General features: G+C 39.5%; 1 protein-coding gene and 1 non-coding gene across 3 annotated transcripts in view; both read right to left on the reverse strand.

Annotated features, from left to right (window-relative positions):
- HEATR5A (HEAT repeat containing 5A) overlaps positions 1 to 21,672 on the reverse strand; it is a 57,993-nt gene that overhangs the window by 26,855 nt on the left and 9,466 nt on the right. For both annotated transcript variants that reach the window (XM_035109925.3, XM_035109897.3), the window contains exons 5-16: positions 20,965 to 21,114; positions 20,116 to 20,290; positions 17,714 to 17,874; positions 15,107 to 15,362; positions 12,606 to 12,761; positions 10,803 to 11,053; positions 8,151 to 8,262; positions 4,866 to 5,018; positions 4,344 to 4,443; positions 2,810 to 2,919; positions 1,355 to 1,518; positions 1,096 to 1,271 (exon numbers count right to left, since the gene is read on the reverse strand). In XM_035109925.3, the coding sequence (XP_034965816.2) occupies positions 1,096 to 1,271; positions 1,355 to 1,518; positions 2,810 to 2,919; positions 4,344 to 4,443; positions 4,866 to 5,018; positions 8,151 to 8,262; positions 10,803 to 11,053; positions 12,606 to 12,761; positions 15,107 to 15,362; positions 17,714 to 17,874; positions 20,116 to 20,290; positions 20,965 to 21,114 (1,964 nt within the window). The remainder of the gene's footprint in view (positions 1 to 1,095; positions 1,272 to 1,354; positions 1,519 to 2,809; positions 2,920 to 4,343; positions 4,444 to 4,865; positions 5,019 to 8,150; positions 8,263 to 10,802; positions 11,054 to 12,605; positions 12,762 to 15,106; positions 15,363 to 17,713; positions 17,875 to 20,115; positions 20,291 to 20,964; positions 21,115 to 21,672) is intronic.
- Positions 18,965 to 19,071, reverse strand: LOC118075628 (U6 spliceosomal RNA). The gene has a single exon (XR_004691410.1). It is a non-coding gene; the product is annotated as a U6 spliceosomal RNA (small nuclear RNA).

Here is a 21,672-nt window from a genome sequence, read left to right on the forward strand (position 1 = left end):
TGTTAATCCCAATCTAGTACACCTTTCTTTCTATCTACCCTTTTTCAAAAAAGATTATCATCCAACTTTATCATTCTAAGTAACTACTATAACACTGCATATATTTTATTATGTTTTTAAAAAGTGATGCATGTGAACATATTTGCATATATGGATATACACCCACACTTCATAAATGAAAAGCATTTTGTTGTTTGTGTCCTGCATTTCACAAGATATTGCATTCTGTAGGCTTGAGAAGACAGGTGGGGAACCAGTAACCATTGCTGCTGCTGCTCCTACAGCGGCTGGATTAATATTCAAGGTGGCCAACCACAAGAGGCCGAACAATATCTCTTAACTATTCTTCCTCCCCACAGCCTATTCTGTTCCTACCTGCTCACCATCAATAGACCCCAATGTGCTTGTTACACTGCAGATTGGTTTCACAAATACTTGTGCACCTGAATTAGAAAATGGCAGGACAGGAAGGTGCAGGAGCTTCGTAAGAAGTTGAGTATGCACATGAAATATGAAATTAGAACTAGATTGGGAAACAGAAAAATGTTCACGTATGTTATTTCAAAGGCAGGATTCCTTGGAATACCAGTTGTTTGCAGGCTGGGGAGGGTGAGTATAGAATGGAGACAGCGGTGGAGAACTCTTGCTTTCATACTCTACAGTGGCCTTTCAGGCCACTACAGGCAACACACTGTGGACCAGGCAGACATATGGACTAATCCAGCTGGACTTTTACACTTTTGGTAGGAGTTTCTGCTCTAAAGGAACCAGAAGGATCAAGGTGTCTCAGACTTTTCAGATAGACATGAATGGATTTGGATCTAGGAAAACCAATTTCAAATCTCACCTATGCAGAATGAGGATGGGTAATAGCACCACTTTCTCAGCATTTCTTGGTAGCTAATTATTTTCACACATAAGCTAACTCGGGGCTGAAAATTAATTCAGCTTCTGTATAATATTTTATATAGATATATTTTTACACAGAGTCCTCAGGCCACATAACCATTTACTTTTTTTGAAATTCCAATGTGCTGAACATTGCAACCGCCTGTTTTACATGCACTAGTCATTATCTTTTTTTATTGTTTTTACCTTTGGGACTCTGGAACATGGGAAAATATGACTCCAAAGAGACGGGTTGCTGCTCCAATAATGGATAATGTTGGTGGTAAGGGTTTAGGCACAGAACCACCTTCTGCAGCTCTCTCATAAACCGAATATGGGTCATACTCCAGACTTCCACCAGCTATACTGTTAACTAGGAACAGCTGGAAAGATTGGAGAAGTGCAATTGTTATCACCAGACATCAGACTACCTTCTCTGAATGTGTAAGTTACTGCTGAAGCATACCTGCTCTTCAATAAATCTGTGCTCTGTCTCCTGTAGTAAGGGACCCAGTAAGTTAAGTTCATCCTGGTGACAGAGAGATGGAAGGTAAGCAGCAGAGGGTGACATCTGGTTATCGGGCTGAGTCAAATCAAGCACAAGTTCTTTGAGAACAGCAGAGAAGCTTCCTGTAAATTATGGAGAAAGAAGGAAATTACTTTTATATAAAACTAGTATCCAAAGATATTATTGGCAAGGTGCTTAAGGACGAGATTTCTTTTTTATCTTTAACACAAAGAATCAGGGGAACTGCCACAGATTCTGCCGTCAAGTCAACAGCAGTTAGGGAAACTGCAGAGGTCAGCACACCTGGAGTGAAACACACGAGCCTCATCCCAGGAAATCCATCTTCATGATTATGGTACCTCCCCTGCCAAGTACATATGGTATTTGGGACTTCTGATAAATGTGCCTTTTGGCAAGTCATAACACTAAACAAGTTAAACAAATGTGGAGTGTCAAAACTTCATAATATCAGGGAAAGTATCCTATTAGATATTTGAGCCAAAGAAAAACGTAATGAACAATTTCAGAAAATCCCACTATTTGTAGAGCATCGTGGTTAGGTTGAAAGACAGCATGGGCACAAAAACGAATTCAAGTCCCTACCTATAAACACAAGTTACTGAAGTTAACAAAGAAACAAAAATGTTTAACAGAATTACAATTTCTTCTTTCGCTTCAACACTTTTTAGCTTTTGTAACTGCTTTGTTACAAGTCAGGTTTAGTTGTACTGAACACAAAAGTTACTTTGGAATGAAAGTTATTTTTCTATTCATATTCAGTGATTATGTGAGCAGAAGGTAGCTTGCATAACCAGTCATTTTATTTCCCTACTCCATGTCTGCAACCTCCACAAAGCTTCTGTGAAGTGTTGGGGAGCCCCTCCTGCAATTGGTTTGGTGTGGTCTGAATTAAGCAACAAAGGTCATCAGAGCAGGCAAGCGGCATCTTTCCCTTTCCCAGGCACTCTAGATATGGCTTAAACTTCATTCAGGTGAAACTCTCTTTCCATAAGGTAAAGGTAAAGGGACCCCTGACCATTAGATCCAGTCGCGGACGACTCTGGGGTTGCGGCGCTCATCTTGCTTTATTGGCTGAGGAAGCCGGCGTACAGCTTCCAGGTCATGTGACCAGCATGACTAAGCTGCTTCTGGCAAAACCAGAGCAGCACACGGAAACGCCGTTTACCTTCCCACCGGAGCGGTACCTATTTATCTACTTGCACTTTGACACTTTCTCAATTAATATTTTGGCTTGATTACTATCCACACATTTGGTATACATATAAATTCATGATGTTAAATTACTTTTCCATTAAAATAAGACTGGTTTGTCCATTTGTCAATAAAACAAAATGGACATGAACAAAAGCTTTGGAAGTATTTCAGGGAAGTATTGTTTGATGAAACACTTACCTTCATAGCTCTTTGGAGGCAACAAAGTAAGCAGTTCAAAAAGTCTTTTCCTGTACATCACTGCTGATGGTTTTAAAGGATTGCCATAGGTTTTAGTTAGTGAAGGAAGCCTTAAAACATAAAAAAACACATCCCAAAGTTAAAAGAGAAAAACATCTATCCAAAAAATTCCAGCTACTATTTTGCTTTCTACCTCACCTAAGATTCAATGTCTGGAAAGCTTTAAAAATAAATTAATTAAACCACTGTACAGCACTATATATGTACAGCAATTCTCAAAATATCACTCCCTCTAATGCTGAACTGAAGTGAATACAGGACGTTATGTTATACCAAGTCTCATCATTAGTCCATTAAACTCAGTATTGTCTACTCTGGCCAGCGGTGGCTCTCTATGGTACCCGGTAGGAAGTCTTTCCCAGCCTCTATCTAGAGATGGCAGGAATTGAACTCAGGACCTTCTGCATACAAAGCAGGTGCTCTACCACTGAGCTACAGCCCTTCCCCATCAGGTGAGTCCAGACGGAATTGAAGCCAAAACAGGATAGCTAGAATCCTGCCCTAAAACATTCTAGTAAAGGGTTGAGTCCAGTAAGAGAGACCATGAATGTTCAGTAGGGTTTGAACATTGAAGTGTGGTATGATAAAACACTCTGCCTGAACTCCTTACAATTTATAGTATTCTGCAAGAAGACACGGCTGTCTTGGCTTCTTCTTAAACTTTGTGACTATACAAAAATGATGATACATGTCAGAGGTTCTTGTGGCTACTCTTGAGTAACGACGCTCCACACCTCCTTGTCTTTAAGGTGTTTTTATTGTGCATATTATTTACAGTGCAAAGAGTCTGGAAAACATGTCTGCTTAGTCAGAGTCAGAACCTCGCAATGGCTTCTTTCTGTTTCACGCCCAACATAACAGCTTGGGAACACCAAAGCGCCTCCCTCTCGCCCTAAGGGGTGCCGTGCACCTCAATTCAGGCGTCGGGGGGGAAGGGCCTTCCTTCTGACTGCTCTCCCATGGCCAATCCCGTCATTTCCTCCCCAGCTGCTTCCTTCTCTACTCGGTGTTGAGGCTCTCTCATGCTGTCAGAGCCTCTTTCCTCCCTCTCTACTTCCTGATTCCTGTAATCTGATCCGCTACTGGACTTCCTGCTCTGCGAAGAACTCGACCTGATGAGGGGGTCTGTTCCTTATAAACCCTGCCCTTTACAATACGTTTAAAAGGAAGAAAGAACTACTGCTTTTTGTGCTGCAAACACACAAGTAAAGACCTGCTAACCCGTTTCTGTATCAGGTATAATCTTGTATTGACTCTGTGAAGGACTGCTGTAGAAGTTTCCAAGCAATATTTTCCTCTCTTCATGTATAAAATTTCAACCTGGATTGCCACACTAGTACAACTATCCACACAAAACCATTACTTTGTTGATATTTGTAGAAATATTCAGTGCTTTTATTTTTTTGCTATGAAATCAACAGCTCAAAATCAAAGTTTTAGTTAAAAATGAGCGCTGCTCTGCAGCAATACTCACTGTGTCAGTAAAGCAACAGCACATGGGAGGGGAGGAAGCAATCTTTGAATCACTTCATCTGTAAGGAGGCCCCCACAATGGACAATAAAACTTTTAATAGCTGGGAATAAAGGATACTGACTATTAAAAAGTAGAACTTTAATTTTTATAATGAATTATAGATGTATACCTAGAAATCCAACAATAGAATTGGTTCATATGTCTAACAACTATTTCTGTCTCCAAAAAAATGTGAAAAGGCTTAATAAAAATAATCTGGTCTATTTTGCTAACTGGTAACCTCTATTTCTAAACAGTAGGGTGCTGCAAATAGTCAAATTCCCTTTGTTTTACTGTGGAATGTTAAGAATAGTTCTTCTATGTACTTGAATCCATCATTTCCACCATAAGTGGGAAACTGGGAAAAAGAGATCTCAGGAAGTATACTGCATATACACACAGTCAAAAAGAGAACATCATTTTTCCTTCAAAATGTGAAGAGAGGGGAGAAATTACAAAGCAGCCAAGATAAATTCCACATACCACAGAGAGCACCTGCACGGCTTTCCAGCGTCACTTGCCATGTAAATGAATCACCCCGGCTTTTCTCAGTTTCTAAATCTCTAGGCGATAATGGGAATGCACATTTCCACAATAACAGCATTCTTGGAAGATGGTGCTGAACAACCGCTGGACCTATCATGTTAATATTGGACATTTTCTCATATTAATACGATGCACTAAAATTCTGATGGCAACAACGAACCTTAAAAAACCACGCGCTAGCTGCCCAGAAGGTACAAGGATGATGGGAATTGTAATCCAACAACATCTGAGAGGCACATTTGTTAGCTGAAATGGAACTGCATCAATAAGGCATAAGCCACAGCACCCAAATGATCTAGTTGAGATTCCTGCATTGCAGGGGGTTGGACTAGATGCACCTCCGAGTTCCTTCCTACTCTACAATTCTGTGATTCTTATGAACACAGAGTGCATCTGGCACCTTCCCTATACAGTTTTTGGAGTCCGCTGAAAATGCTATTTGTAACCCTGGCCTTTGATGCCTAAGATAGATAGATAGATACTTATTGCTCAACCTACTTTTCCAATTGCAATTTGGTTTGAACAGTTTTTGATGTTTCATTTTAAATTGCTGTAACCTTGGGGTGAATAATGGGTAATAAATTAAAATAATCACCAAGACCGTATTGTGCCATGCTACACAAGCAGTCTGTAGAGGAGTGGCAGGTGAATCAAAATGCTTGCAGACCATACTACCACCTCTGCTTTAAACAATTGCTTTTCCTGTTGGGTTTTGCTTACATGTTCCATTCATGACAAGGCTTAGTACAACCTGCTGTGCTCCTCTTTCCGCCATATGTCCTCTTGTGCAACAATCAATACATCAATCTAAACTCTAAAACTTTTGAGGTGAAAATGAAAATATTTTAACTAACATCAGGAGCGTCAAAGCCTCCATCTGAAACAGCACATATACTGCAGCTTGGTTGGTGCATATGTAGGCCAGTAAAAGGAGCTAATGGGGAAATAAGGAGCGGGAATTAAACCAACCAGCTGTTCAGCAGAGCATAAAGACAGGGGAAACAGAATCCAGCCCCCATCCAAAAATAGGATTCCAGCTTTGTAGATTGGCCTGTGCCTGGGCTAGGCAATTTGAGTGTGCATAATCCCTAGCTAGAGGTGACATGAATTATTTTGCGTAATTACCATGAGCTCAAGAATTCAGGGAAGAATTCTTCCGCTTGAAGCATCACGGAAGATGGCTGAAAATTCCATTGCTCCAGCTCTCACAGGCTAATTAGAGGCTGAGATTGGAGTAATCAGCCTCCAAAAATCTTCCCGGCGGGTACGGGAAGATGTAGTCTCATCCGCAGATGCCCAACAACCCAGACCCAAATTCAGAAGGAAGGAGGGGCTGGGGGGCACTGGATGGAAAGCCCCCGAGAGAGTCTGGCTCTCCTGGATGCTGTCTGCACAAGTGAATCAAGTTCCATTTCTTAAGATGAAAATTAGATTTAGGTTTTGGACATGCTTCAAATGAGGAATGAGGAATTACTCTGCTAAACAACCCAGCCACTGAGGTGACAAAAAAGACTGAATCGAAGAAGGACTAACAACAAAGTTGGTATGTTGGAACGGAACGGAAAGGGGGCGGCGAGCCTCTTTTATTATTGTATTTTGCTTCATAATATTACTTGGCAAAAAGCCCCCAGAAGAACCGTTTACAATATCTATAACAAGCAAGGCTGGAAGGTTTGGTATTCGTTGACATAATATGGCTTTAAAATTATAAACTGTGTAGAAATGAAAATATTATATAATTAAGGTTGCAATTTGGAAATCTGCCATATTAGAAGTCAAGACCAGGCTGCAGAATTATAAATAGTCATAGGGGGACGTGAGCCTTTAATATGTCATTATATTTGTATTTCCAGTTTGATTTGGTAAATCTCCTCTGGAAAGGCTAATGGTTGATGTTTGATGTAACCGGTTTTGGAAAATTACTGAGCAGACTCTTAGACTTGATTTTATCAGAACTATGTGAAGATGGCGGCTGCCAGCAGTGAAAAGACTGCGAACTTATGGAAGGGAATCATAAAATCCACACAGAAACACATCATTGTTTGTTTTAACTCGCTTGTGGAAACAACTCAGAGGCTGTGAAAGAATGAAGGATAACAACAGAAAGAAATAGAGGAACCACTGGGAATGATTATGAAATGCAGTAGAACTATGATGATGATCAGAACCTTCCGAACTTGAAGCATGGGAAGTCCCCCCAAAAAATATAATTTGGCAGAATTTGGATTATTTGATATGTATATGTATAATTTGGAATATTTAATGTGATTTGATTGGATTGTTAAAGTGGAAAATTTAATTAAAATGATTTATAAAAATAAATAAATTCAGGGAGGAATTCAGCCTTGTGTCAGGACAAGCATTTCAGCTTGCCAAATGGAAAGATCCCTCTCTCCTTACCTCACACACTTTCCAGAGGGATCTCTCAACCCCCATCCCAGCCACTTTCAGGCGGATGAGAAGCCCTGGTATGCAAGCACAAGTCCTTGTCTAGGGCTTCTGCTGAAGGGATTCATTAGTTGAACCTCACACTTATGTTTTCTTGATGCATATTTCAGACTCCCTCCATACAGATTGCTTTGTCGTTAATTGTTGTTGTTAAAAGGGAGGGGGGAGTTAAGTTTGCTAACTTAAGACTTAACATAGCTGTCAAGTTCTCTCTTTTTTAAGGAAAATTCCCTTATGCTGAATAGGCTTCCTTGCGAGGAAAGGGAAAACTTGACAGCTATGCTACTATTGTAAAAACAATTGTATGCTGCATATAGCTAGACTTCACCGTTTCTTAACTTTGGTGGTTATTAAATAATTAAGAAGTGTCTGCTATTAGGAAAAAAGATATACAATTTAGTATGGCTTTAAAGATGTTACAGGCTTAGCATGCAACCACTTTTGCCTGTCACTGCATGAGCCAACTGGATAACTTCCCCACCTACTGGGCACAGTATGGAATTCTGATACATACTTACATGTAGCAAAAACAAAGGCATTTAAACCAGAAATGGGCACACTTGTGAATTTAAACACTCTCAGGAGAGCGATCATGTAAGCCATGTTCCCAGGTTAATCACCAGCTGGGTGGTAGTGTTTACTGAGGTGAATTATTAGAATATAAAAAGCCAGGATTTCTTCCTTGCAAAACAAACAAACCACTCTACTAAGCTGATGTGCAGAACACCACATTCATATATTGAAATAAGTAATGAGTAGACTAGTGAGTCTTACCCAATGTCATTAAGGCAGCTATCAGGAGCCATCCAGATTGCATTCGTTGTGTTGAGATGCGGCTATTCTGAGAAGCAGAACGCAACAAATCCTCAGCTACTGTCATGACTGCCTATAATAAAAAGTGATAGTTTTTGCATTAACAATGAAAATACATAATTAAACACTTTCTGAGAAAGATATGCATATTGTTTCTATATATTTAACAGCTCCCAAAGAGGATAAATGGGAGCTGTTAACAATCGGTAAAATTCCAGAGCAGCCACTTTTAATTCTGCTTAGCAAGGAAATCTTGTGACACCTTAAAGATTAGCCAATGTATTGTGGTGAGAGCTAGACTCCATGTCTTCAGATGCTGTGAAGTGGCCTTCTGCATGTGAGGGACGCATATTATGCCTTCCCACTGGCCACTCCTTTGTTAGGCAATTGTGTTTTATGTACTGTATTTTCCTTGGACTGGCTCCTGAGAGGCTGCTTCATGAATGGCTCCTTCTATTCACTTCTATGCTATTCACAGAAGGCACCAAGATGCAGCAGAGGCTCCCAACTGGATGAACAAGGGTGGGTGGACGTGATGTTCAAGGATCCTAAATGATTCCTTTTGCCTGCAGTCTGTACATCATTTTTCATGTTGCCCTGAAGGGTCCTACAACCCTCCAGAACAACTTTTCAGGGAGCTGCAGGAGGAAAGAGGAATCAGTAAAGATCACCTCCCGGGTTCTCTCAGAGCAGAACACTGTTCAGAGAAATTCTGGACCGAACCTAATTGTGATTATTTTAGCTTACTCTCGTTTTTCTCTTGTAAGTCACCCAAAAAAACCTCTGGTAGTAATAGTATTTATGTATGCATAAACAAAACAAAATGCTGGTTTAGAGGCTTAGAATGGTGGAGGGGATAAGCTGGCAGTCTCTTGTTACTGAATAAAGTACCCTTCAGAACTTGGGATGAAAGTGCAATAAGGTACTGTATGCAATAATGCTTTAATGGCAAGAGCTGTTGTTTCCAACTGTTTGGACCTCTACAGTGGCAGCAGACATTTACACTAAAGTTGCCTCCTATTTTGCTTGAGATCCCATTAGATTTTTTAAAAATGACGATGGCTTGAATATTACGTTTTTAACGAAAATGTATAAACCGCTTGTGCATTAAAAAAAAAAAAGTAAAGCTTCGGTTACTTATAAAACATGATTATAAAACACAAACCAATGAAAACAAATATGCATTAAAACATGGTTAATTAAAACAAACAAAAAATCAAGAAAATGTTTAGAATAAAGTTCATTACATCATGTGTCTTGCTGGAGCATAAAAATGTTCAGCAGGTGTCTTAAACTGTATAGTAAAGGCACATGCTTAAAGTCAACAGCCAGGGAGTTTCAAAGTAAATATGCTGCCATACTATTATCCATTGCTCCTCTTCAGTTAGGCTTGTAATTGCAGGTACTGGACAGATAAGCACCTAGATTAGACTTATTGGAGAGTCTTCAATTCCAGAGAGGGATCCTGAGATGCATATGGCATGCAAGCAAGACAGCTGGCATGCAAGCTACCCACTTCAGATGCAGAGAGGTAGCAATGAAAAACAGAAATAAGATCCCTTGCCAAAAAAGCTCCCGTCTCTCATCACAGAGAAGCAACTTATCTGTGGATGTACTTCTAATTAGCCATTCTAAAAGAAAATCTTTTGCTTGGCAAGGCCAAATGGGTTTCACTTCCATTGTTCAGGAACACAAGGCTCAGAACCCGCCCACCCCCGCAATGACAAAGCTGCGATGTCTGTGGGAAAGTGGTGAGCTATGGTAATCTGCCAATTTAAACTAATACCACGCCAGGATGAGGTTATGGAAGTTTGAGTCTTTTAAAAGAATTTCACCAGCTCTTAAAGAGATGAAGAGAAACTCCATGAATTCAGAAAACATCAAGCAACTTCCTCAGACAAGAATTCCCCCATCTCTCTTAGTTCAGTCTGTTATCAAGAGCGGTGTTAATTTCTCTATTTAAGAAACAGTAATTGTTAATATTTTCATTCTTTCACCAACCCTGGTTTTTTTTGAAATCAATTCACTGAGGATTGTGGTCTGACCAAAACTAAGGAACATCACACTGAGGCTTACCTGAGAGTAAGTGCCATTGAAAACAATGGGGCTTACATGCCAGTAAATATACTTGATTGTGCTAGTTACAGGTAGGTAGCCGTGTTGGTCTGAGTCGAAGCAAAATAAAAAAATTCCTTCAGTAGCACCTTAAAGACCAACTAAGTTTATATTTTGGTATGAGCTTTCGTGTGCATGCACACTTCTTCAGATACTTCTTGATTGTGCTGTTAGTTATATGTGAAGAATAGAACTCACCGCTCTGTAAAAATGATATATCAGTGTACCTAAATGATACATGGATGGAACAAAAAATCTTAAATCCATTGTGCTCAGTGGTTGTGTTTCACGAAGCATATGGTCTAATACAATAAAATGGACCAACCAGTCATTTGAAATATTCCAGGTTTTTCAACACTTTCTTCATCATGCACAAATATTCTCTGTAGTGAGGAACTTGACAGACTGTTTTTTTTAAAAAAAATGTTGTCTATAGCTGTATCAAACAGTTAATTCTGCCTTTGCACTGAAGACCAGGACCAAGGTTCAAATAATTACCTTTCCTTTGCAATGTGGAATTCCTAAAGGACACATTCTGACAGCTCCCAGTAGAGCAGCAACAGCAAAACTGTAGCCAGTCACCGCTTCTGGGGAGGATTTGAGTGCTGTGAGCCGCTCGATACAGCGATCCAGAAGTGGCGAGAGAAAGCAGGGCAGTGCCACAGCAATGCAGCGCAAGCACCATGCTGCTGCCAGCTGAACCGAAATACTGGGGTGGATAATAATGGAGACCACTGCATCCAAAACCCCTGGAAAGTCAGAAATGTTAACAAATCAGCACAGCAAATTTATGGGAATGGTAACTGAGCTAGATTCACAGCAGACTTCTGAACACACTAATGAACACCGTACTAAAAAATTCTAGGGTGCTTCATGTCATAAATTCTAGGGTGCTTCATATTGCTCTTGACCATGTAACTGCTAGTTTTCTCATCAAGCTCAGAAACTTCAAATATTTTAATTATCTTTTTTTCTGTTACCTCCTGCTCTTGGTCAAGCGATCTCTCTACGTACACTATCAAAAAATTTTGTTCACTGTCTTATGGCTTCCTGCATTGACTACTGGCGCAACATTCATCTGATATGATGGTGCCCATATTATAATTTTCTGCTCATTCCTTTACTCTTTTAATTGCCATCCCATCTTCCCTCATCTTCATTTAAGCTTCTTGTACTTACTTTCAAATTGTTCCACAGTCTATATTCTCTCTCTGTATCCTCTTGCCTGCTAACTAGATACTAAAGGATCCAATCTTCTAACTATATGTAAGATTACTCTCTTTTATTTGCCTTTTCACTTACAGCTCCCTATCACTCAGATGTTCTACCTAACACCCACTTTTCCGTTATGATCACATTGAAGCACACACACACACCCTTCAGGTGTTTTCCCACGGACACTCCTTCCCCTTTTACCTCCCAGCTGCTTTCCTCTTGAAAAAGTCTAGTCTTTGATTAGATTATAAACCGGAGGAACACATTCCAACCACAATTTCTATACAGGGCATAGTGACTTTAAGGTCCTTTCTAACTAATAAGCATTATTATTACATAACACTATTGTAGTGTTGTACAAAGCTAAGTTACCTTTAGTAGGGGAAATAATTCTGAGAAACTTATCACAATTGCAACAAATACACTTTTTGTAATACGTGCAGCCAAGTTCTAACATTTTATTTAATTAGAAACAAGTATCGCAATTTTCAGATAACAGTTACTCCTAAGTAAATGCAAATAGGATGAAGGCCTAAATAATGATTATATAGAGAGTGTGCCTATTTTAACTAAGAGTCAGAGTATTTTATGTCCTACATATGGTTGAGAAAACAGAGTAATGAACTTCAAATCTGTGTTGTTGTTGTTATTTATATGCCACAGGAAAACATCAAACATTAAAATCTTCCCTATACAGGGCTGCCTTCAGATGTCTTTGAAAAGTCAGATAGTTGTTTATTTCCTTGACATCTGACAGGAGTGTGTTCCACAGATTCCCACCCTCCCCTTGACAACATGAAAACTGATTTCAAAAGCCCACTCATCACAGATCTCCTACATATTATCTGAACTAACACAGAATCTTTATCCAATAAGGATTTAAAACACACACAGAGAGAGAGAAAATTGGGGTCATCTGAACCTGTATTAGAACTTGCCTTAATCCTGCAGCAAGATGAAATAGACCAAGGTACCCATAACGTTTTGTTTTCTTAAACTGATTTTTTATATAATGAGTCCAAAGTCTCAATGATCCAAAACATACATTTCACAAAATCACGGAGAACAAAAGGTATGATCCATTACCTGTACTAGAATCTTGTAGCACAGGTGCAGCAGTAGTGCCTAAATTCTGAATGAGGTTTCCAAGCTCTTCCAAAGAACATATAAGCATATGTTGGCTTGCTACCACATCTGTTGTACCAACACGGGTTTCCACGTTACTGTCACTCATGGCAGCATCTAGTAATATGACAGAATTGTGTGATCTTTGCTACATTAGACAAAACAAGAGACTTAAAAGACTAGGAGGGGATGGCTGGTACATCGCCCATATCTAATACGGTTTTGCAGTAAAAGTGGGCCTCCATTAAAACATTGATGGCAGGATACATCAAGGAGCAAAAAAACAAAGATCAGCTGACAACCAACTTTGCAGATATTCTCTGTATCTGCACATATGCAGAGGAAAATAGAAATGTGCTTGTTAAAAGAGTATGGGAGACCATATTTTGATGCTATGTTGTGGCAAACATACAGGTCCAAATCCAGAGAACGTTACTCACACGGAAGGACTGCTGAAATTAATGAGTCAAAGCTAACTTGCCCTATTGATTTTAATGGCATGATTAACTTCCTCTGAATTTGGGCCCAAGTCAATTGAGAAGAAAAAGTAGGTAGAAGGGCGCTTCAGTCAATGAACTGGTGTGCACATAAAAGTCTCCCAATCGCTTAGCCATGGAAGCAGTTTGTGGAATCCCACATTCCATTCTCACAGTCCCTTCCCTCTCAAGTGTGAATAGTCCTTACTGCTAGTACCAATCTTAATCACAATGAAGTCGAAGAAGAGTTTGCTATTAACCATGATTCGAATCAAGGGTTTGAAGCCAATTTCAAAATTTTGCTCAACAGTAAGCCCTGGTTAAGCAAGTCATTCCATATCCTGCTTCAGAACCAAGCACTAGCCTGAATATTCTCCATTTTGAAACCTATATATTTGAGTAGCAATGAGTGGCTCGGGGCCCATACACTCCCAGAGGCCCTGTCTTCTCATACTTGCCCCTGAAGAATGGAAAACTGGTACTGCAGACGATCCCTGCAGTAAGCAAGCAGGGCTTGAAGTCATCACCTATTAAGTGGTCGTCAGTGCCTTCAAGCCCACTGGATTGTCATAATCTAGATTCCAGCATTTCTGACACAATGTTCATAGATGCAGTGTACAAACACAAACCTCCCATTCTGAGAGAGACTATTGGACCATATGGTTATTTTATCTTGATGATGACTAGTTTGATGCCACAGGGAAGTTCATAACCAATGAATATGTGCATGATTCCCACACCAGTGGAAAATCCTCAACAGCTAGAAATCAGTGGTACACAATAAGGTAAAGGTAAAGGATCCCTGGACAGTTAAGTCCAGTCAAAGGCAACAATGGGGTTGTGGCTCTCATCTGACTTTCAGGCCATGGGAGCCTGTGTTTGTCCACAGACAGCTTTCCGAGTCATGTGGCCAACATGACTAAACCGCTTCTGGCACAATGGGACACTGTGACAGGAGCCAGAGCCCATGGAAACACTGTTTACCTTCCCGCAGCAGTACCTATTTATCTACCGTATAATCCGGCGTATAAGACGACTGGGCGTATAAGACGACCTCCAACTTTTCTAGTTAAAATATAGAGTTTGGGATATACTCGTCATATAAGAAATGTGACCCGGCGTATAAGAAATGTGACCCGACTTTTGAGAAGATCTTCCTGGGTTAAAAAGTAGTCTTATATGCAGGAATATACAGTATTTTCACTGGTGTGTTTTTGAACTGCTGGGTTGGCAGGAGCTGGGACCGAGCAACAGGAGCTCACCCCGTCGCGGGGATTCGAACTGCCGACCTTCTGATTGGCAAGCCCAAGAGGCTCAGTGGTTTAGACCACAGAGCCACCTGCGTCCCCGGGACACAACATGCAGTTCTGACTCCCATGGCTTTTAGTCAGTCATCAGACTTACCCTCCGCATAATAACCTTGACCTAAATTATGGAGAAATATTAAAGGAACTGACAGGTATTTTAAATTATTACAGTGGTGCCTCGCTTAATGAATGCCCTGCTTAACGAAATTTCCACTTAACGAAAGGTTTTTTCTAGTGGAGGTTGCCTCGCTAGACGAATTCGTTTTATGAAAAATTCGTCTAGCGAATCGTGGTTTCCCATAGGAATGCACTGAAATTCAATTAATGCGTTCCTATGGGCAAAAAAAAAATAAAAAAAAAATTAATGCATTCCTATGGGATTCGCTAGACGAATTTTTCGTTATAAGAAAAGACCCGCGGAACGAATTAAATTCTTCTAGCGAGGCACCACTGTATTCTGAAATCCAAAGGGTCATGTGGATTTTTTTATTTTGTTTTTTTAAAATTTTTAAATTATTATTATGAATCCCAAAGGGTCATGTGGATTTTTTTTCCAGATAAGGCATCGCTGGAGATGCAAACAGTACAGCATAGCCTTCATGAGCAGATTAGGAAATGATACAAAGTACTAGTGAAAAGGAGGGGGAAGAGAGAGCACATAATCTTGTTAGTCCCATACCCACAACTTTCTTCAGCTTCCAGATGGCTTGACAAATCTCCTTGGCAGTTGCAATTTGAGCTTTCCCCCCAAGAAGGCCTCCTACTGTAGCTCGGAGGATAAATGAAATACAGCGGCGGCGGCAGATAGAGTCCATCTGAGTCTGAATAGCTTTAGGGTGAGACTGGGAAACGAGGTCCAGAACATGGGAAAGCAAGGCAGAAAAATTCCTTTCAAGCCACTGCCCTCCCAGCGTGGAGATAAATACCACATATGCCTGAAAGAGATTTGATTAAAATGCAATGTTTTTACATCAAAATCTTCTTAAAAATATGATGCAGTATTAAAGAAGTAATAAAGGCTACCATTAAATAATATTAACAGGACACCAAAATAATTTTTTTTTAAAAAGACAACATGTTTCCAGCTTCATTATGTGAAGTAAGGTGGAAACAAATTGGTTTTTAGTCATCTAAGCCAAATTTAGATGCTATGTTGGGGGCAAAAACTGCTTTAAATTAAACCAGTAGTGACAAGGCAGCTAGCTTAACTATAAGTTCATTCAGCCTCTTTCATATATTTAATAACAGAGCAAGAGAAACGGCTATTACTTGTTATGTAAACTGTTGCATTTGGCATCAGTATGCAAGAACTTCCAGCAATTTAATATTCTGCATGTAGCATCCACATTTAGTGCAAAATGAAATTTAAGAATTATTAGGTTACAATAACCTACACCCTTGTGGGAAGTAGGGTGTTTTTACCCTCACCCTACAGGTTTTATTTTTAAAATGTTTGTCATGACTGGACTATTCCTCCTCCTTATTACAAATGAATTTTAACTGTTTGCAACTTCATGAATCAGAACAGAATGGAAGAATATTGGAAGCCCTTTTGCAACCGTATTCTGAAGAAAAAATTATCTTCAACTTCTACTCAATGCAGGTAATAGGTCAACCTCATAAATACTACATCCACATTGAGAATCACATTAAGAAGAAACACACCCAGGAAGAAATTCAGTGATGCCCTATGCTGACTGTCCTGTCAGCACAAGCATTGCAGAATGCCAGACAGAATTATCTGCTTCTCCTCCTCCTGAGCAGTTTTCAGGGTTCTCCTGCACCCCAAACCAATTTTGGGGTCATGGGGGAAAGAAAACCCGTTGCATTAAGTGGAAACCCTCACACAGGGCTTTTGGTGACAGGACTCATTAGGTGTATCCCCACCAATATATTGAATTAGTTACGAGAGAGTTATTTTATGGCAATCTAATTTTAGAATTTTAGAAGACAGGTTTCAACATTATTTTATTTGAGCACAGAGAAAAGAAGAAAAAGTGGTTGGAGGACAAGATCTTTTGTAGTTTAGCTGAATACATTTTCTAAGCATATTCCCTTCAGGCTTTAGACACGAAGACACAATTATTTTTCTTCAAAAATGTGCAGCAGAAACAGCCCTAAAATAATTTTCCTGAGTAGCCTGCTACAGGTTCTGGACTTCCATTTATGATGGAATTGTTTAAAGAAGAAACTGTAGCTTTATTTTTATTTTAGTTAGGGTATTTTGAAGGGACAGCTGGCCTCACCATGCAGGAGGGTGATTTGCTTTTTGGAAGGTGTAGGGAGAAGAGAAGGAATGAATTAGTGTTTCAATAATACAGCAATATTTTTTAAAGCATTGGCCCTACTGGGGTCACTTCATACTGGCACCCTATGAAGGGCAATCAATTAACAGATGGCAAAGTATTAATCCCACTCCCACACCGGATTTGCATTTATGTCAAAAATCCTCAGCTCTACTGACTCTGTAACAAAAAGTCTCAGATACTGCCACAAATTGCTAAATATGAAACTGCTCTGAGATTAGTTAGTTCTCTCTGCAGTGGCTCTCTGTCCTTGACAGTCACTGATCTGAAAAAATGTGAAAGATGTATCCTTTAAGTTGCTTTATTAATGCTTAATCAAGGAACAAGTTCTTTCAGACATCAACTAAGAGCAATTACATGTTTTGTGGGAAACAAGTCAGGCTCATGGTTCGGTTCTCACCAAACCAGGAGTGGAAACAAATCATGAGCCCCGGTTCAGATGAGGCAACGCGTCAAACCATGCCTGGTTTCCTGGCAGTGCAGCAGCAGCAAGTGAAGGAGGAGCAAAGCTCCTGTGATTTCAGCAGCATGCACAAGCGCACTGCTCATTCACATCAAGCCAGAGTTTATTTTAACTAAGGTTTAATGTGACACGTGAACCAGATCACAGAGAAGGCAGCGCCATTGCAAGCTGCAAAATAGAATAGCTCTTAAATGAAAGCAGAAGGGTTTGTGCACGTTAAGAAACATTTTTAAAAATAAAATAAAAAGACGGTGAGCTAACTCAAACATTATGAAAGAAAATTATAAATAAACATAATTAGCAAATTAATTCCTTTTGCAAAAAGAGAAATAAACACCATTAGCATCCAAGTAAAAGTAGGCAAGTAATTAGTCTTCTGTAAAAGCCTGTAAAATATTATCATGTAAAATCAATGAACTAGTTCAACACACACTACCATGCAATAATACTTTCACAGAAAAACAAAACAAAAAACAAAATAGTAACTTTTACAATACTGTATATAACATAATCCAACCTGAGTGACTCCAACTCTAACATCCCTGCTGACCGAGCTTGTCCCTTTCAGAATATCACCACTGGCTCGTAGAAATCCTGAACTTCCCCGAAGGAAACCTGTACCCAGAAGTTCCAAGGCTTCTTCAAATGAGATCTTGCGAACATTTTGTCTGGAAGAGGCTTTTTCAATGGGGGAAAAAATGCATCCACATTTATTTAGTAATTTCTGCTGTGTCTCAGGCATCGTAACGAAACTTAAACATTCAGTTCATACGACGTAGTTATTGGGTAAAAGGTCTGAAGTTCAGTCTAATCCTATGAACATTTATCTGAAGTAAATCTAAATTCATTGGACTTTCAAGTATGCACAAAGGATCACAGCGTATGTGTTTAAGCCTTATGTAACCACCTTGAAAAACCATGTATACCACCTTGAGCTCCTGGGAAGATAAAGGAGGTATATAAATGTAATAAATAAAATAAAATGTGATGAAGTTATTAGTGTTCATTGGAGACACTGGCTGAAGGCACATATGGCTAAATATCAATGAACATAAGCTTTGGGAGGAATACACAGAGTTGTCAGTGCATGCACTCACAGGAACATTTGCCTTTGGTTTCCTGGATGAGGAAGATGGCTTAGCAAGGCTTATACATAGCATAATTCCTGATCTAGGTAAACTAAAGAGTTGTTGTTTATTTTTACTACAGTACGTAATGAGTGAAAGCAAACACATTTTACTGGTAGTTTCAGGCTTAGAAAAAATATCATTCATGTCCAAATTTATCTAAGGGGAGCAGCAGGCCTAGAAGTAAATCTTCAATATCACAAATCATTCTAAGGGTTATTGAAATGAGAGAGGAGCACATTAAAAGAATCCAAGTTGGACCAGTTGTCCACTAAGGAGTGCTTTGATTAAAGGTAAAGGGACCCCTGACCATTAGGTCCAGTCGTGACCGACTCTGGGGTTGCGCGCTCATCTCGCATTATTGGCCGAGGGAGCCGGCGTATAGCTTCCAGGTCATGTGGCCAGCATGACAAAGCCGCTTCTGGCAAACCAGAGCAGCACATGGAACGCCGTTTACCTTCCCGCTGTAGCGGTTCCTATTTATCTACTTGCATTTTGACGTGCTTTCGAACTGCTAGGTTGGCAGGAGCTGGGACCAAGCAACGGGAGCTCACCCCGTCACAGGGATTCGAACCGCCGACCTTCTGATCAGCAAGCCCTAGGCTCAGTGATTTAACCACAGCGCCATCTGGGTCCCCTTAAAAAATATGGAACGCTTCACGAATTTGCGTGTCATCCTTGCGCAGGGGCCATGCTAATCTTCTCTGTATCGTTCCAATTTTAGTATATGTGCTGCCGAAGCGAGCACCAGTTGTTGGACCAGTTGTCCACTAAGGAGTGCTTTGATTAGGAACAGGCTATTCAAGTTGAAACATAACTCCACAGTCATTCCTCCCATATATTAACTGCCATTTCTCTCTCTTTCCTTCCCTGCCTTTTCTTCTCCATGTTGGGTGCATAGCTGCCAACTTTCGGATTTGAAAATAAGGGATCAGCAGCCTCACCTGTCCACTTTCTGATTTGAAAATAAGGGATCAGCAGCCTCACCTGTCCTGGGGACAGTCTACGGTATATCTAACAATCCAAGATAGCAGCGGGAAACGGCGCTGGAATAAGGGAATTTCCAGCAAAAAAAGGGAAAGTTGACAGCTGTGGCTTAGATTAAGGGAGTTTCCCGCAAAAAAAGGGAGGGTTGGCAGCTATGGTTGGGTGTTTATCCACAGTGATGCCCATTATGGAACACGATAGATCATACCACTGCTGCTGACTCCTATATCCCACGGATAAACTGTTATAGATTTATTTACATCTATCATCAACCTCTTCAGCTACAGCCAAATGCATCATGTGTACATTTCTCTCATTTAGGCCTTAGGAGCATCTCTTAGAATAAGCTTAGCCATCTGAAATCAGTTTCCAGTTGTCAACCAGAAGTATAGATTTGGTCAGGTTTACGGGTGACCGAAACCTTCACCTGGCAGGGGGGATAACAATAATAATAATAATAATAATTTATTATTGGCCAAGTACATTTTCCAACATACTTGGAATTTGTATATGTTGTATATATCATATACAATATATTGTCATTTGTTAAAACCATATCTATTTTGAAGGCTGTTCACTATTTACTGCAGTTTGCCAATAATTTCTACATTACAGCACTGTTTAGGGAAGTTTTTAATGGCTGATGTTTTAATGTATTTTTAATCTTCAATTGGAAGCCGCCCAGAGTGGCTGGGGAAACCCAGTCAGATGGGTGGGGTATAAATAATAAAAAAAAATTATTATTAATTGTTATTATTATTTTATTCACATCAACATAGGAAGAAAGAAACCCTAATAAATTTACCTGTGCCGCCTTGTTTAGATGTTACAGCACTCACTAACACACTGCCTAAAAGCTTAGAAACAGCAATTCGTACACCATAATTCGACCCTTCAAATGACTTAAAACAGAGAGTTACAACACTATCCAGGTCTGTGCTCCACATAAAAGTTGCTTCGCTTTGCAGTTCAAGAAGACACTATACAAAACAAAAAAAGGGAAACAAGAAAAGAAATAGGTTCAGTCTTTTTTGCACAAGTACAATGCAATGAACTGCAATGAACCAGCTTAGGCTGGTGGTCCAACTGCCACCCTTATCTGAGCAAGGATAACCTGGCTACAGTAACCATGTTCTGGTGATCTCAAGATTGGGCTACTGCAATGTGCTTTATATGGAGCTGACTTTGAAAATGGTTCAGAAGCTTTGATTAGTGCAGAATGTGGCTACACAACCATTGACAGGTATGAGGCAAACAGATCAATGTGTTTGTGTGTGTGTGTGTGTGTGTGTTTTAATTCTTGTATGTTGTAAAATCAATTATATAAATAAAATATTTTTTAATGAAAGGACTTCAACCTCATTCTTGTATGTTGTAAAATCAATTATATATATATATATATATATTTCAAATTATACAATACAGGTTGCACAGAAAACTGACCAAAAATACAGCCATTTATGTTCATGGTGGAAAAAGCTTCCTAGCAAAAATATTACATGGATGGATTTTTTAACCAATTGAATAAAAATGTAACAAAAATCTTTTTTGTGCCATGAGAGGGAGACAATTGATTTTCTTTTATCCTGCATTTAACATATGCAACTGTATACAGGAAGATTAATTACTAAAACCAATTAATAGAGCACTTTACCTTTGCAGCAGCACAGCGAACTGCCATTGATCTATCAGTTAAGCATGAACGGGCAGCTTTGTAAATATCTCTGTGACATGGAATAGCAGCAACTCCCAGACCTTTCAATATATTTTGCAAACTTAGCATGATCTCATACCGCCCTTGAGACTAACAAGACAAGAGAAAAAGGTCATGTTCCTTTGCAACTAAAGGACATTATTTTATCTACTCATTAGTTACATTTTTATCCCATTCTTCCTTGAGCAAGTTTAGAGTAATGCTTTTAGCATTACTGAAATCATGTGAGGTAAGTTAGATTGAGAGATCTTGCCCAAGGCCCCCTTAGTGAACTTCATGGCAGGAGTGGAAACTGGAAGATTAATTATCTCACACAAACCGCAGCATTCTAGTCTCTGCACTATTCAAGATCTCAAAATCTGTAGGAAGAATACTCTTCTAAAGCAAAACAAATCTATTTATGAAGTTTGATTCAAGACTAAAGTAGCTTTGCAAGTATGTTAATGAATTAATAATATTATTTCATCTTATACAATAATTTATGCTTATTTAAAATTCATTCATCCATTCAATTTATATTCTTCTCTTCCTCCCAATGGAGCCCAGGGCAGCAATAGAAAGATGATTCTAAAAATATGCACCCAAAGGTAATTGTCAAGCCTCATAATCAAACAGTACTCTCCTACTGGGAAACATTTTCTCATAATA

The sequence above is a fragment of the Zootoca vivipara genome, chromosome 1 (assembly GCF_965207765.1).
Source record: "Zootoca vivipara chromosome 1, rZooViv2.hap1.1, whole genome shotgun sequence".
Classification (NCBI taxonomy): Eukaryota; Metazoa; Chordata; class Lepidosauria; order Squamata; family Lacertidae; genus Zootoca; species Zootoca vivipara.